The 14,702-nt window shown below is 38.5% G+C and overlaps 1 protein-coding gene across 2 annotated transcripts in view; it reads left to right on the forward strand.

Moving 5' to 3' along the window:
• The window catches only part of bmp2k (BMP2 inducible kinase), a 136,273-nt gene that overhangs the window by 54,678 nt on the left and 66,893 nt on the right, over positions 1-14,702 (forward strand). For both annotated transcript variants that reach the window (XM_041193141.1, XM_041193150.1), the window contains exons 2-3: positions 2,651-2,769; positions 14,418-14,523. In XM_041193141.1, coding sequence (XP_041049075.1) covers positions 2,651-2,769; positions 14,418-14,523 — 225 coding nt within the window. The remainder of the gene's footprint in view (positions 1-2,650; positions 2,770-14,417; positions 14,524-14,702) is intronic.

Raw genomic sequence — 14,702 nt, forward strand, 5'->3', positions numbered from 1 at the left:
AATTGCATGAAAATTGCAACTCATAAATTGTTTGGTCCAGCCAATCCGTGTTGGTATTTGACCTCCATTGAGCAGTTGTCTCAAACTTATGAGCCTCCACGATAGAACAGGAGTGAGTAATGGACCATGTTGCGGCTGTAAACTTAAATCTGGACTGCTTTTATTGTATATCCTGAAAAAAAAATCCCTAGCAATCTTCTAAAAGTGTTCCCTAATTCTGGCTTCTTGAGCATTCCAAATTTTAATCGGTCTACCATTGGTGGCCTGCCTTCAGCTATCAAATCGTGGAATTCCTCCTTTAACCTCTCCACTTCTCTTTCCTCCTTTTAAGACACTCCTGAAAATCTATCTGTCGAGCATCTCCATTTGGCTTGGTGACAGATCTTGTGCAGTAATGTTCCTGTGAAGTGCCTTGGGATGTCTTATTACGTTAATATGTCTATTATGACACAAAACTAGGTGGGAATGTGAATGGTGAGGAGGATGTTAAGAGGTTTCAAGATGACTTAGACAAATTGAATGAATGGGCAAATACATGGCAGATGCTGTATAATGTGGATAAGTGTGAAGTTTTCCACTTTGGTAGGAAAAACAGAATGGCAGAGTATTATTTAAATGGTGATAGATTGGGAAATGTTGATGTACAAAGGGAACTGGGTGTCCTTGAACACAGTCACTGAAAGCAAGCATGCAGGTGCAGCAAGCAGTTAAGGCAAATGGTATGCTGGCCTTCATTGTAAAAGCACTTGAGCATAGGAGCAAGGATGCCATACTGCAGCTATCCAGGGTCTTGGTGAGATCACACCTGGGATATTGTGTGCAGTTTTGGTCTCCTTATCTAAGAAATGATATATTTGCCATCGAGAGACTGCAACAAAGGTTGACCGGACTGATTCCTGGGATGGCAGGATTGTCGTATGAGGAAAGATTGGGCTGACTAGTCCTGTATTCACTGGAGTTTAAAAGAATGAGAGGGGATCTCTTTGAAACGTATAAAATTCTGACAGGGCTGGACAGACTGGATGCAGGGATGATGTTTCCTCTGGCTGGAGGTTGTCTAAAAGGGGGTCACAATCTCAGGGTACAGGGTAGGCCATTTAGGACTGGGATGAGGAGAAACTTCTTCACTGAGAGGGTGGTGAACCTGTGGAATTCTCTAGCACAGAGGGCTGTGGAGGCCAAATCACTGAATATATTTAAGAAGGAAATAGATTTCTAGACTCTAAAGGCATCAAGGGGTATAGGGAGAGAGTGTGGGATTATGGCGCTGAGATAGAGGATCAGCCTTGATCATATTGAATGGCGGAGCAGGCTCGAAGGGCTCAATGGCCTACTCCTGCTTCTGTTTACCTATGTTTCTATATTTCTATGTTAATAGTACTATATAAATACAAGATATTTTGTGGTTGAAAGTTGACTGGAAAATTGTGGAGCTCCTGTTTCAGGGTTTTACTAATTCCTATAAACCTGGGCAAGAGGCTTGTGGATTATATTGTTAAATCTTCCCGATTCTATGGAAAGCAAAGTAATAAAAGCAATTAAAACAATGAACCTCCTATGTAGATGTTTAAAACCCTAGGATGCAGGCCAGCTGCTCCAGGGACTTGTCAGCCTTTAGGTCTGATAGTTTTCCCAGTGCCTTTTCCAGAGTGATGCTGATTGTTTAAAGTTTCTTCTTCCCATTCAATTTTTGAATTTCAAGTATCTTTGGGAAGTTTTCTAAGTCTTCCACAGTGAAGACGAGCACAAAATAACCTCTGCCAGTTCCTTGTTTTCCGTTATCAATTTCTCAGACTCTCTCTCTAAAGGACCAAAACTAGCTTTTTCGTTAGTCTTTTCCCATTTAAATAATTGTAGGAACTTTTACGATCTGTTTTTAAATTAATAGCCAGCTTTCTCTCAAACTCAACTTTCTCTCACTTTTTTAGTCATTCTGCAGCTGTGTAGAGCATTGGGTGAGACCACAACATCTGGAGTACTGTGTACAATTTTGGTCTCCTTATTTGAAAAAAAGATATAATTGCATTAGGAGCAGTAAAGGGAATGTTCACGTGACTCATCCCTGGGGTGAAGGGCTTACCCTATGAAGAAAGGCTGAACATGTTGGGTTTATACCCACTGGAGTTTAGAAGTATGAGAGGTGATCTTATTGAAACATATAAGATCCTGACGAGACTTGATAAGGTAGATTACCAGAAGGAAGTTTCCACTTATGGGGGAGACTAGAACAAGGGGGCACAGTTTACGAATAAGAGGTCTCTCTTTTAAGGCTGAGATGAGGAGAATTTTTTTTCTGAGCATCGTTAGTATGTGGAATCCTCTTCCCCAGAGAGCTGTGAGGCTGGGTCATTGAATTTATTCAAGGAAGAGTTAGGCAGATTTTTGATCAACAAGGGAGTCAAGGGTTAAAGGGGGCAGATAGAAAGTGGAATTGGGACCACAACCAGATCAGCCAGGATCTCAATGAATGGTGGAGCAGGCTTGAGGGGCCAAATGGCCTACTCCTGTTCCTAAGTCCAATGTTCCTATGTGAATGTTATTAAAGTAGAACGCTGGAGTCAGAGTTTTTAAATTTGTGCAATTCACAAAGTGCCTTTTGTCTGAAGTAATTGCTTTGAATTGCATTAAAATCTTTTTTTTAATGTTATAGGTGGATTCTCCTTGGTGTTCTTAGCTCGAACTCACAGTGGAGTACGCTGTGCCCTGAAACGTATGTATGTTAATGATGCAGATGACCTGAACATCTGCAAAAGGGAAGTTACTATTATGGTAAGCAAATTTTGATTCTGGGTGCATAAATTGTGAATCAAAAATGTAACTTGTGCTGAATTCTGTAAGACTACTTTCAAATATCCATTTGTACTAAAATCCCCTTAGTCTTTTTAGGAGATAATTCTAGGTAGAGTTTTGGTATCAAGGTTGATGAGCAGAATTCTAAAATGAGACTAGTCAGGTCTTTGTAGGAGTCATAGTCATTATGGCACATAGAGACCATTCAGCCCATCAAATCCATACTGGCTCTCTGCAGAGCAATCCACTCAGTTCCATTCCCCTGATCTATACCTGTAGCCCTGCAGGTTTATTTCCCTCAATTTACCCATCCAATTTCATTTTGAAATCATTCATTGTCTTTGCTTTTGCCATTCTTGTAGGCAGTGAATTCCGGGTCATTACCGCTTGCTGGGTAAAAAGCATCATCCCTGCATCTCTTGTTCAAAACCTTAAATCTGTGTCCCCTAGCCCTTGTACCAACAGCTAATGGAAACATACTTTCTTTGTCTACTTAATCTAAACCTGTCATAATCTTGTACACCTCTATCAAATCTCCCCTTAATCTCCTCTGCTCCAAGGGAAACAACCCAAACCTTGTAGCTAAAATCCTTCATCACTGGAATCATTCTGGTAAATCTCCTACACACCCCCTCAAGGACAATCACGTCTTTCAGTTCTGGGATATTTCAGTCACCACACGGAATCCAAAGGGAGTAGAGTTAAACTGAGTTGTTAAGCGTGCATGCAAAGGAGAGTCCTTCTCTTCTAATCAATGGTTACAGTAGCCATATTTAGACTTCCCCCATAGAGGAAGCTATGCATCATAAGACAAAGTTTCCATGAACATGTTATTCCAGTTTATCCAATTAACAATTGCAGCAATCAATCAATAAGACAACTTCTCTGGCCGTATTGTTTCAGCTAACCCAACTAACCTTGACCCAATTAATGGCCATACGGGGATTTCAAACTTATTACTTACACTACTAAATTTGTTACTTACACTACTTCAGTCTCCCCTTTTAGCCCCTGGCTACACTACTGGCCAGGGAGCCACTCTGAGAATGCTAATGAAGGTGTTCAGGAATCCTGCTGGACTCTCACGAGTTTTGCATTCTAAAATAGTTTGGCCTCTTATGATCCTTCCTGTATCCAATTGATAGGGTTGAATCTGGGCTTTTAATCTCTTCTCAATAATTACATTTCCCTGTATACACTAGAGAGTGGTATCAGAGTGGTCAGGACCAGGGCAAGCCCTATTTGACATTGTTACCATTTGCATGATGTGCGTAATCATTGCCTTTTGATAGTAACAAATGTAGATGCTGATGATCAAGATGAATACAGAGGCAGTTCCAGCGGACATACGACCCACTTCCCACCAGTTATATGACAAGTGGTTGGTTCTCGTGCTGCCACTGGCTGAGTCTTCTGGTCTTTAGCCACTTTGGTGGTCAGATGCACCATAATTCTTCTATTGTGGTTACTTGTTGGCTACGGGTTAGGAAGTCCTTGGTGATCAATGTGCTTTCTTTACTGCCATATAGGCAGCTTTCTCTGGTGTGTCATCCGTGCGTAGTTTATCATTCTTACTAAGGGTTGAAGATCATTCTCATCAAGGCTCTGTCTGCCAGAGGAAAATCTTCCAGGGCGAATGAATCTGAAACTTGGAGGCAGAACGTGTTATTGTTCAGGCAACTCAATCCCCCATAGAGATAGTTCTTTTAGTCTGTTAGGAAGCACCTCTGAGATGAGGATGTCTGGACTGCTCGAAAGGCCCCCTTCAGTGGTTCCACCAAGATTGTTACAGTAGAGTTGTTGCCTAGTGGCCTTGAGTAATGTAGGTGCACATGATATAATGTTGTGATTCCACACAGCACTCATCCATAGTCATGAGCCAAACATATCATCAGTTCCATTTGTTACATATCCATGTGAGCCAATTTATATACCGACGCGCCCTCTACCACTCTTAGGGACTTAATCATGCCCCAAAGGGAGCATAAAGTTAACAAAAACTTGAGGGCATTGCTTGTTTGCATTGCATCCCCCTACCTCGCCACCCTGCACTTTCTGGCTTTGTCACAATAATTATCTGGACTCTGATGGCAGGTTAATCAGGCTCAAGCTACCAATTTCAGTGTACCCTGGGCACTGTTCAAAATCTGATATCTTCAATGTCTGCTATTCTGTTTTCAACAAGATTTCGGGCTAACACAGCATAGGCTTGACCCTTAGATTGTGAGCCAGCCGAGCCTATTATAGATCAGCCCAACAGGCTTAATCCTTTGAGTAATCCTATTCCTTGTAAATCTACGATTGTAAGAGCATATTTGGCTCTTTGGTCTGCAAACTGAAGTCCAGCGATTTCCTGCGTCCTACAAGGAATAGTCATTTATACAAGAGTTTAGGGCTGAATTAGCACTGTCAAGTAAACCCCCGATACCCCAAGAACACCATGCTTCCTTCTTCCCTTTGGTTTCTCAATCCCAGAAGTGATGTGATTTTTATAATCATCAATCAGCTGCTGCATTTATGCTTGGCCCAAGTGACCGATGTTGGGTGGTTACTGCAATTCTCCTTTAATGCTGGGATTATACTCCTCAGGTTATAAGCAACCTTTTTCCAATAATTGTTCACAACTCCTCTTTGGCCTGTTCTAAAACTCCTAGTTCTAGTCCCAATCCACTGGTTCTTCCCTTACTTGTATTCATCTTGTACATATTCCCTTATTTTCCCTTCGTTATTTTTCTAACCCTTTAATTACCCAACACAAACTCCATTAACTTTATTCTATGCCCTCTACTCTCGTGTTAAATCTTATTCCAATTGTTATGAAATCAGTTTCTCTAGGAAGTATGTGTCAATGCCTTGATAATCGAAAAACTCCTTTGTATTATTCTGACTGCCTTAACCATGTCGTGCCATAGTCCAGTAGCTAAACATGTGTGGAATCCTTTCTTCAGTGCCATGCACTTTCACATGTTAGTCACTCCATATTTATGTGACAGACTCATGTCTAACCATAACTACACAATTGTATTGGAATCCCAATATCATGTTGCTCTTTCTAGACTTCACATAATCTTGTCGAAAGTTCAAGCCATGTATATGTGTGTGTGGGCCAAAGTCTTTGCTGACCTCCTTCTTCATGGTCCCAATACCTTCAGCGATGGTCAGTATATCAATTGCCATTCAATTGTTTTTTTAAAAAAAGCTCAGACAAGGACGCAAACATTACCAAGAGAAATTTGCCAAACTGCTTGTCTAATATTTCTTGACGTTCACTTACATGGGTCGTACCCATAATGTTTGATCCCAATTTGTTATGATGTGTTTTTTCTCAAATTTATCTCCTACCCTCAAGTGCTTTTCTTTATAAAATTTACACATTCCATTAGCTATTATCTTACCTTATACATGAGCATTGAAGCAATTACTGCCCACTACAACAATAATGTTTGTTCTTTTTTTTTCCAGAAATCAAACACTCCATCCGATTCTGGCCTTAACATGCCCTATTAATTTATTCATTTAATTCCTTAAATATTAATTCTTGCTTTTGTCTTCATCCTGCTGTGTAGATCCAGACTAATTCAAAATAGAAATTAGTTAGTTGAACTATAAGGAAATCTCTTATTCCACCTTTGCACATACATACAAGCATGTTTAACTCTCATGAGGATTATTTTAACCGTTCAAAAAAAAAACATTCTTAGAGCCTCAAGTTTCCTGCAGGACAAGACCGTAATTACCCCTCCATTATCTCATCACTAGTGTAATTCTTTCTTTTCTTTAGTTCCTGAGAGGTGTGATCTGCACAAACTTTACTTTTTTTTTTGTAACTTGGTCTCCGTTCCGTAAACCCAAATAGCCACTGATGATAAAACCCCATTATTATTCATGCAAATCACCGCATTGAACAACATCCCTTATTCACTTACAGGAGTACTGTTAATTCCCAAACTAGCAGCATATAAATGCTTAAAATTAAAAGGACAGATGATACATGTTTGCTTGTTCTTTATCTTAGATAACATTTCACTAGGTAACCCACCAAATCATTATGATATATTGTTTCCATGCAACCTGTCCAAAACTCAAACAATAATATTGTTTTCTAAATGTGTTTAATTCATTTCTCTTACAATAAAAAGATTCTTCCTTGTTCCACCTGGACTATTTTTATTAACTTTTCCTTGAAAAATTCCATTGATCTCTATAAACACAAATTCCCTTTCTCTTGTAGTGCATGGAACAGCAACTCATACCAACTTAAATTATCAATTTAAATTTCAAAAATTATATCCAGGCTTGGTGGTTTTAAAATCAACTTATCAGAGACAGGAGTGTCTGCTGTTGTTGGAATCAAGTCAACTACACTAATTTATAAACACCAAGTGTTGAAACATAATAAATAGTAACAAACCTACATGTGTTAAGGCCACTTTTTTTAAAAGGCAAAACCTTCAGTTCAAATTATCACAATACTGTGATAAAGTTCCTTGACTTCTAAAGATGTTACAGTTGCTTGCTGTGCTAATTGCATAGTCGGCCTAGTTTAAAAAAAAACAAATACAAGATTCATTTGGCTTAAGGCCAAATTAGTTAGTTTAGTCCAAATACATCTTAGTCCAAATACATATTATCAGTTTATAAAAACAAAATTTCATGTATCCCTGCAAAAGTGGTGGAGCTATTCAACTCCATTTCAAATTGCCCCTGTTTTCCCAACTATTAAACTCTTTTTTAGGTAGTCTGAGCTTGAAACAAACAGTTTGGGTTTTTTGTAAATTCCAATTAACCGCCTCCAAATTTAGGCCCTCACGTGTGAATTAGTTTTATGTCTGGATTAAGATTCCCACATGTTTAGCAAAATAAAATTCTAATTAGAACGTTGACCTGAAATTCAAGTCAAGTTTGTAACTTAAAATGTTTACTTTGTTTCAATTACTTCTCCCTTAACCTAGATAACACTTCCCATTGTGAAATTTGTTTTAAACTGGAAAGTGCTAAAACTTAGTATTGCAGAATCTCAATTTCAGGAAAAAACTTAAAACATACAACATCCACACAAAATCTTTATTACACACATACATTCTCTCCGGAAGCTTCCCGCACTGTATTGGCGTTCTTTCATACACTTTAACACCTTAAAACTAAATCAAAATAATAGAAATAGCATGTGTTTTTTAAAAAAGAAAGCAAAAAGCTAACTTAAGGCATGGGTCCCAGTTCTTTCTTCAAGGTACCTTTTGAAACAACTAAGTAAAAACTCAAGAAAACTAACTTTTACATCATAGATAAAAACAAAAAACTGCGGATGCTGGAAATCCAAAACAAAAACAGAATTGCCTGGAAAAACTCAGCAGGTCTGGCAGCATCGTTGAAGGGTCATGAGGACTTGAAACGTCAACTCTTTTCTTCTCCGCCGATGCTGCCAGACCTGCTGAGTTTTTCCAGGTAATTCTGTTTTTGTTTTTAACTTTTACATCAGCCTCACACAGCATAGGGGAGACAAAGGGAGAGTCTTCAAGAGTTGACTTGCAGAATAATCAAAGCAACAAAATTTACAATCACAGCCACACTGCCCCAAAGTGCCATTCTAAAAAGAATTGCATTCACTCCTTAATCAACTGGAAACAACATACAGAACCAGACCACAAGGAGTTAATCAAGTCAGTGACAATTATATGAAACTGTCTTAGAAACACACAGGGAAATCAGACATGCACAAGAATTACAACTATCCCTACAGCTGATGCATACACAATTTCCACTTTTAATTCTCCTTCCTTGTTGGTTAACTGGCACCATTCCGATTGGTGGTGCAGATGGCTTATTATCCCTAGCTTCATTGTAGGGCAGAGGAGATCGCTTTTTCCAGCCCTTATTCCACCCCACCATTACTCGGCGGCATCTCTTTTCAAATATATTTCGTCTTCGTCATCTCAGTCACTGTCACTATCGTCATCTTGGTTACTCATTGGTCGTGCGGCTGCTGCATTTGCTGATGTCTGCCTTTGATTCTGAGCATGTTTTTGTGTTTCTGACATAAGTTCAGATAAATACTTTTAGTAATTATTGTCCTGTTTTCCCCTTTATCTTTCCTTTGTCCCTTCCACCACGTCTTCTGGACTTCCGGGGTCCCATCCATCTTTCTGCATGGGCCTAATTTGTTTCTTATGTTTATCCATAACAAATTTAGTGATGGACCCCTCTGAGCCCCAGTCCAATTCTTCCTAATTTTTTGGGTATCCTGCACTCAGTTCCTCAAGTGCGCTATTATACTGTGCTTGGTACATCAAGCAGCTTTAATTAACTTTTTTTTCTCCATCCAGTGTGTCAGACCCAATTGCATTTGTTACGTTAAGTGCCCTAACCCCAACGCGCGCGTCCATCCTCCCATCCTGAGTTCTCTGTACAGATTCTTAGATACTCACATGTATTTATGAACATGTTATTCCAGCTGTCCCAATTATTAATTGAATATCTTAGTTGTTAAGACAGAGTTTCTCTGGGCACATTGATCCAGCTAACCCAATTAACCTTGACCCAATTAATGGCACCACGGGGATTTCAAACTTATTACTTACACTACTTCACTTAAGTGTCGAGACCAGGACAGGGGTTTTCTGGCCCCGTTGCAGGTGGGACCCACAGCGGGAGAGGCGGTGCTCCAGCCAGAAGTCCATTGAAAATCCGCACCGAACTGGACACAGTACTCTAAGTGCGGTCAAACCAGAGCTTTATTTAAGTTCGGCATAACTTCCCTGCTTGTATACTCATACCTCTATCTCTCTAGTCCAAGATTCCATATGCTTTGCTAACCACTTTCTCAATATGTCCTGTTATGACCGATGCAGCTGGTAAAGCAGATTTATTCAAAAATCCCAGGGGGAAACTTTAAACAACTGTCATAACCTATGATTTTAAGTGTTATGCTTGAGATGCAACTCTAAATGCAGGCATCATACCGCAGTTCTCGAGGTTTTACATTAAACTAAAGGAAACATTTAATTAATTTACACAGGTTAGAATAGATATGCACATGGCTACAAATTACCACTATCATAACTTTTAACAAATTTCCAAACTAATCTCCATTAAGGCAACAGCAACCCATAGACTTAACCAAACACCGGGCAAAGCATTTTCACCTTATGAATTCAAAATGAGGTTCTTTCACTTGGTTCCTGTAGAGCCAGTTGGAGGCTTGCAGCTGCCTTTTGCTCTTACATTGCCTCTGCTCTGCACACCCGAAAACTACTGAAGTTATACCTACCAGCTCAGTCGAATGTTAATTCTCATTATATTAACAACTTCTGAACTAAACCTCTCTAACAATAAAAACCTTTTCAATATACCAACTTTATTACTAATATAAACATATTGCTTGGTAGCTGCTAGAAAGGCGTCAATTTTCACCCCATTTCTTGAATGCTCTATTCAAAAAATGCAAATGCACACTATCTCTCTTGCATATCAAAACTAGTACCCAGACTAGTTGGCTTTAACCCAATTAAGACACACCCACAGACTAAAACTTAATTTTAAAAGAAAAATATTTTTCAAAATATATACGTTAATAGCTTCATGACATCCCCCTCTATCCGAAAATGAACCATCATAATTCTAAAAGACGGTTTAATTTTAATTTCCATATCACACTATCTCCTATAATCATTACCCTATTACATTACCAGATGCATGCACTAACATAACGATATATATACACAAGCCCTTGGTATCAACAGAAATCACTCCAGTTCAGTGTCCAGGTTTTGTTTTAAATGCCCCATTTTCCTTTAAGCTTCAAATTCTTGATAATGCATCTGCGAACAGATTTTTCTCTTCCAGCAATATCTATATGTAGGTTAAATAGTTGTAATAATAGACTCCATCAGAAAAGTCTTGCACTTTTGTCTTGAAATTTGTCCAAAAACTTCAAAGGATGATGGTCTGTATAAATGGTTGTTTCTGATGAATTGCTTACAACGTGGCATTGCAGCATTTTGAAATTTCACACCAAACTCAGTCTCTTTTTCGATCGTTGAATATCTTCTCTGTTGTACATTCAGCTTCCGTGAAACATACGCTATCAGTTTTTCAATTCTAGTGTCATCACCTTGTAACAGTACAGCCCCAACGCCTATATCGCTTGCGTCAGTGGCGAACTTTAATTGCTTGGCATAATTAGGTACTGCCAACACTGGTGTCGTAGTTAATACAGTTTTCAAACTATCAAATGACTTCTGACACTGCAGTGTCCATTGAAACTGCTTGTTTTTTAATAGTTCAGTCAGTGGAGCAACCATTTGGCTAAAATTTAGTACAAATTTCCAGTAAAACCCACTCATGCCCAGAAATCTCAAAACTTTTTGTTTTGTCGTAGGCAATGGGAAATCCACGATAGCCTTGACTTTCGCATCTCTCGGAGCCATCTTACCATGTCCAATGGTATGGCCCAGATATGTAACTTAAGCTTTTGCAAATTCACTTTTATCCAAGTTCATCACCAAATTAGCTTCTTGTGGTCGAGTAAATAATTCTTCCAGATGCTGTAAATGCTCCTCTCTCATCTGACTGAAAACAGATCATCAATATAAACCACACAATTTCTTAGACCTGCAATTACTTTATTAGTCTTTGAAATGTCGCAGGTGCATTCTTCATACCAAATGGCATGACTTTAAACTGATATAGTCCACTTGGTGTTACGAAAGCTGATATCTCGTCTGCTCTTTTCAACTGGTACTTTCCAATATCCTTTTAGCAAGTCAATCTTTGTGATAAATTTTGATTGTCCCACTTTCTCAATGCAATCCTCCAGCTGTGGTATGGGAAATGAATCTGCTTTTGTCACCGTATTCACTTTTCGATAGTCCACACACAACCTCGGTGTTCCATCTGGCGTTGGTACCAGTACAACAGGCGAACTCTTGTTACTGCAACTAGACTCAATGATATCATTTTGAAGCATGAAATCAATTTCTTTTTGTACTGGTGATAACTTTGCTGGATTTAATCTATAAGGTTGTTGCCTCACTGAGGATGATATTTCTATATATACATCAAAGCTAAATGTGTCTTTCCCAACTTATTTCCACGAATGAGTTTGTGTGACTGCAATAGCTTTTCCAAATCACTTTGACACTTGCTTGGAAGGTAACTCAATATAACGTTTAAATTTTCAAGCACCCCCTCATTATCCAATTTGATTAGAGGAAAAGCAATTTCTGAGTCCTGCACTTCTACCTCTTTCTCATCATCCACCATCGCTAACACCTCTTTTTGTGCCTCTTCCCTGTACTTTTTAAGCATATTTACATGACACACCCTCTGTTGCTTTCTTCTATCTGGAGTATTTATTAAATAATTTACTTCACTCAATTTCTTTTCAATTCTGTAAGGCCCACTAAATCTTGCATTTAATGGATCACCTAGTACTGGTAACAAAACTAGCACTTTCTCTCCAGAAACAAAACTGCGAATTTTAGCCTTCTTAACAACTTTCATCACTTGTTATGATATCTTTAAATATTCCCTAGCCAACTCACATGCTCTGTTCAATCTTTCCCTGAAATTTGATATGTAATCCAGGAGAGTAGTTTCTGAATTCTGACCCAACAATTTCTCCTGATTCAATTTCAGTGGTCTCCTTACCTCATGAGTTCAGCAGCTTCAGACCATGAACTTTGTCTCCCATTTTGAATATTTTCTTCTCCAAGTGCCATTTTGTATTATGTTTTCATGTTTTTGCTTTCAGATAGAGCTGACCTTTATTCTGTATTCAACACCTACTCCAGACCAATGCTTTGCTTCTTTACTACTATGATTACCATTCTCTTTGCCTTTGTTCCATGACCATCTTTGGCATTTAATCTCCCCTGCCCTCTAAGCATTCCCTGACCTTACCTTTTGTTCCACCTGACCCACCTTCCCTCTTTTTCAACAGCATAAAACCCATCACATTTCTACCTCTCTTCAGTTCTGAAGAAAAGTCATATTGGACTCGTAGCGTTAACTCTGTTCCTCTCTCCACAGATGCTGCCAGACCTGTGTTTTTCCAGTACCTTGTTTTTATTTCGGATTTCTAGCAGCTGGAGTATTTTACTTTTATGTTATTGCCCATAAACAATGGTTTAATATGTAAATATGTGACATTGTGTAGCATCAGGACTGGGAGACAACATGGATAATGCAAAGAAAGTGATGAATTAATGTGCACCTGAAACGTAGTACCGCCCATGGTGCTATTGTGGATTATTGCAATCCTTTCTTGTAGCACAGACCTAACTGAGGTCTGGAAATACAGTTCTGCTTTTAAATAAGATACTTTATTTATTTTTTTTTAAAAAAAATTGCTCTTATCTCTTTCTATCCCATGTACCAATCATGGTTAAGAAGCTTGGCAACCTGCTTCAAGCATCTATCAAATGTTGCTCTGGGCTATTAGCCAGGCTGCCTGGGAAGGCATGGAATAGCCCCCTTCCAATTTATCCTCCTTGAAAGAAATTAGCCTCTAATCATGTCAGAAATCCAATGCCCAGAAATTGCTATGAAAATAATGGCAAGTTCACACCATTTTCAAAATTTACTTTCTTGTCCTTTTGGTCATTTTTTTTCTCTCTTAATCCTTTATTCCCTCCTCTTATTTCTGTTTCTACCTGCAGTTTGACGCTAAATACACCCTAATTTCCTTCTCTGTCATTCACCCAATTTCTTTCCGTATCCTTTGATTTCATTGGCTAAGGAGGTAAACCATTGTACCTGACATTCAGCAAGTTCCAATTATTCCATTGATAATGCCTTTTCAATTTGGATTCCCAGCGATTCAAGTCGCAAAAATAGGAATATTTGAGCAGTGGAGAAAAAATAATCCAATTTGTGTCACGTCAGCAATTTCTGTGCCAATGTAGTCCTGTACTAAATTTGAAATTCATTTTTTGGTGTAAGTTAGTACTCTACAAGTTGAAGAGTCACATTGCTCGAGAATAGAATACCTTTGAGGTTTCTTTCAGCATGTAACATACCTGAATCAAATCTAGCATTGAGCATATGTAAAGTGAAGTACCCAGTTATCTATTTCAATTTTTAAATTTTAAAACAGTATCTCTTCTTACACCGTTGTGAATTTTTCCATTTACCACATTCGCTATTTTTTGTCTTTAAGTGAGATTACTAGCCTGTAATTGCTGTGTGGTCACTGATGGGTGGATTTTGTGTGCCTAAATTGATTTCATTAAAAAGCTTTAAAGCAAGTGAAAGAAATGTCAGCTTATTATAAAAATACCTGGAAAAACTCAGCAGGTCTGGCAGCATCTGCGGAGAGGAACACAGTTAATGTTTCAAGTCCGTATGGCTCTTCAATAGAAGATACTGCCAGACCTGCTGAGTTTTTCCAGGTATTTTTATTTTTGTTTTGGATTTCCAGCATCCGCAGTTTTTTGCTTTTATGTCAGCTTATTATGTTGTGCTAGATTTGAGCCATGATGTCAGTTGTGAGGAGATAAATGTTAGTCCACTATATTCGCCATTGTATACTGCAGCAAATGTTAACAACTAAAATATAAGAGTTTAACATGGGTGAACACTTTATGTAATATGTTTTTGTAAGTAGCTCTGTTATGCTTTTCTTTTAGAAAGAACTCTCAGGCCATAAAAATATTGTTGGTTACTTGGATTGTGCCATTACATCCATCAGTGATAATGTTTGGGAAGTGCTTATTCTAATGGAATATTGCCGAGGTAGGAGTGTTATTTTAAGTTGCCTGCCTATGAAATGTTTTGTCTTTTATAGTTTTATGATGCACACACATATTATGGGTTTCACTATATTTTCTTTCAGTTACCTTAGTTGTGACCTTTGAACTGAACTATCTTCTGGGAAACCAAGTGACTGGACTAAGAGAGAGACTCCACTAGCC

This window comes from Carcharodon carcharias, chromosome 1 (assembly GCF_017639515.1).
Source record: "Carcharodon carcharias isolate sCarCar2 chromosome 1, sCarCar2.pri, whole genome shotgun sequence".
Lineage (NCBI taxonomy): Eukaryota > Metazoa > Chordata > Chondrichthyes > Lamniformes > Lamnidae > Carcharodon > Carcharodon carcharias.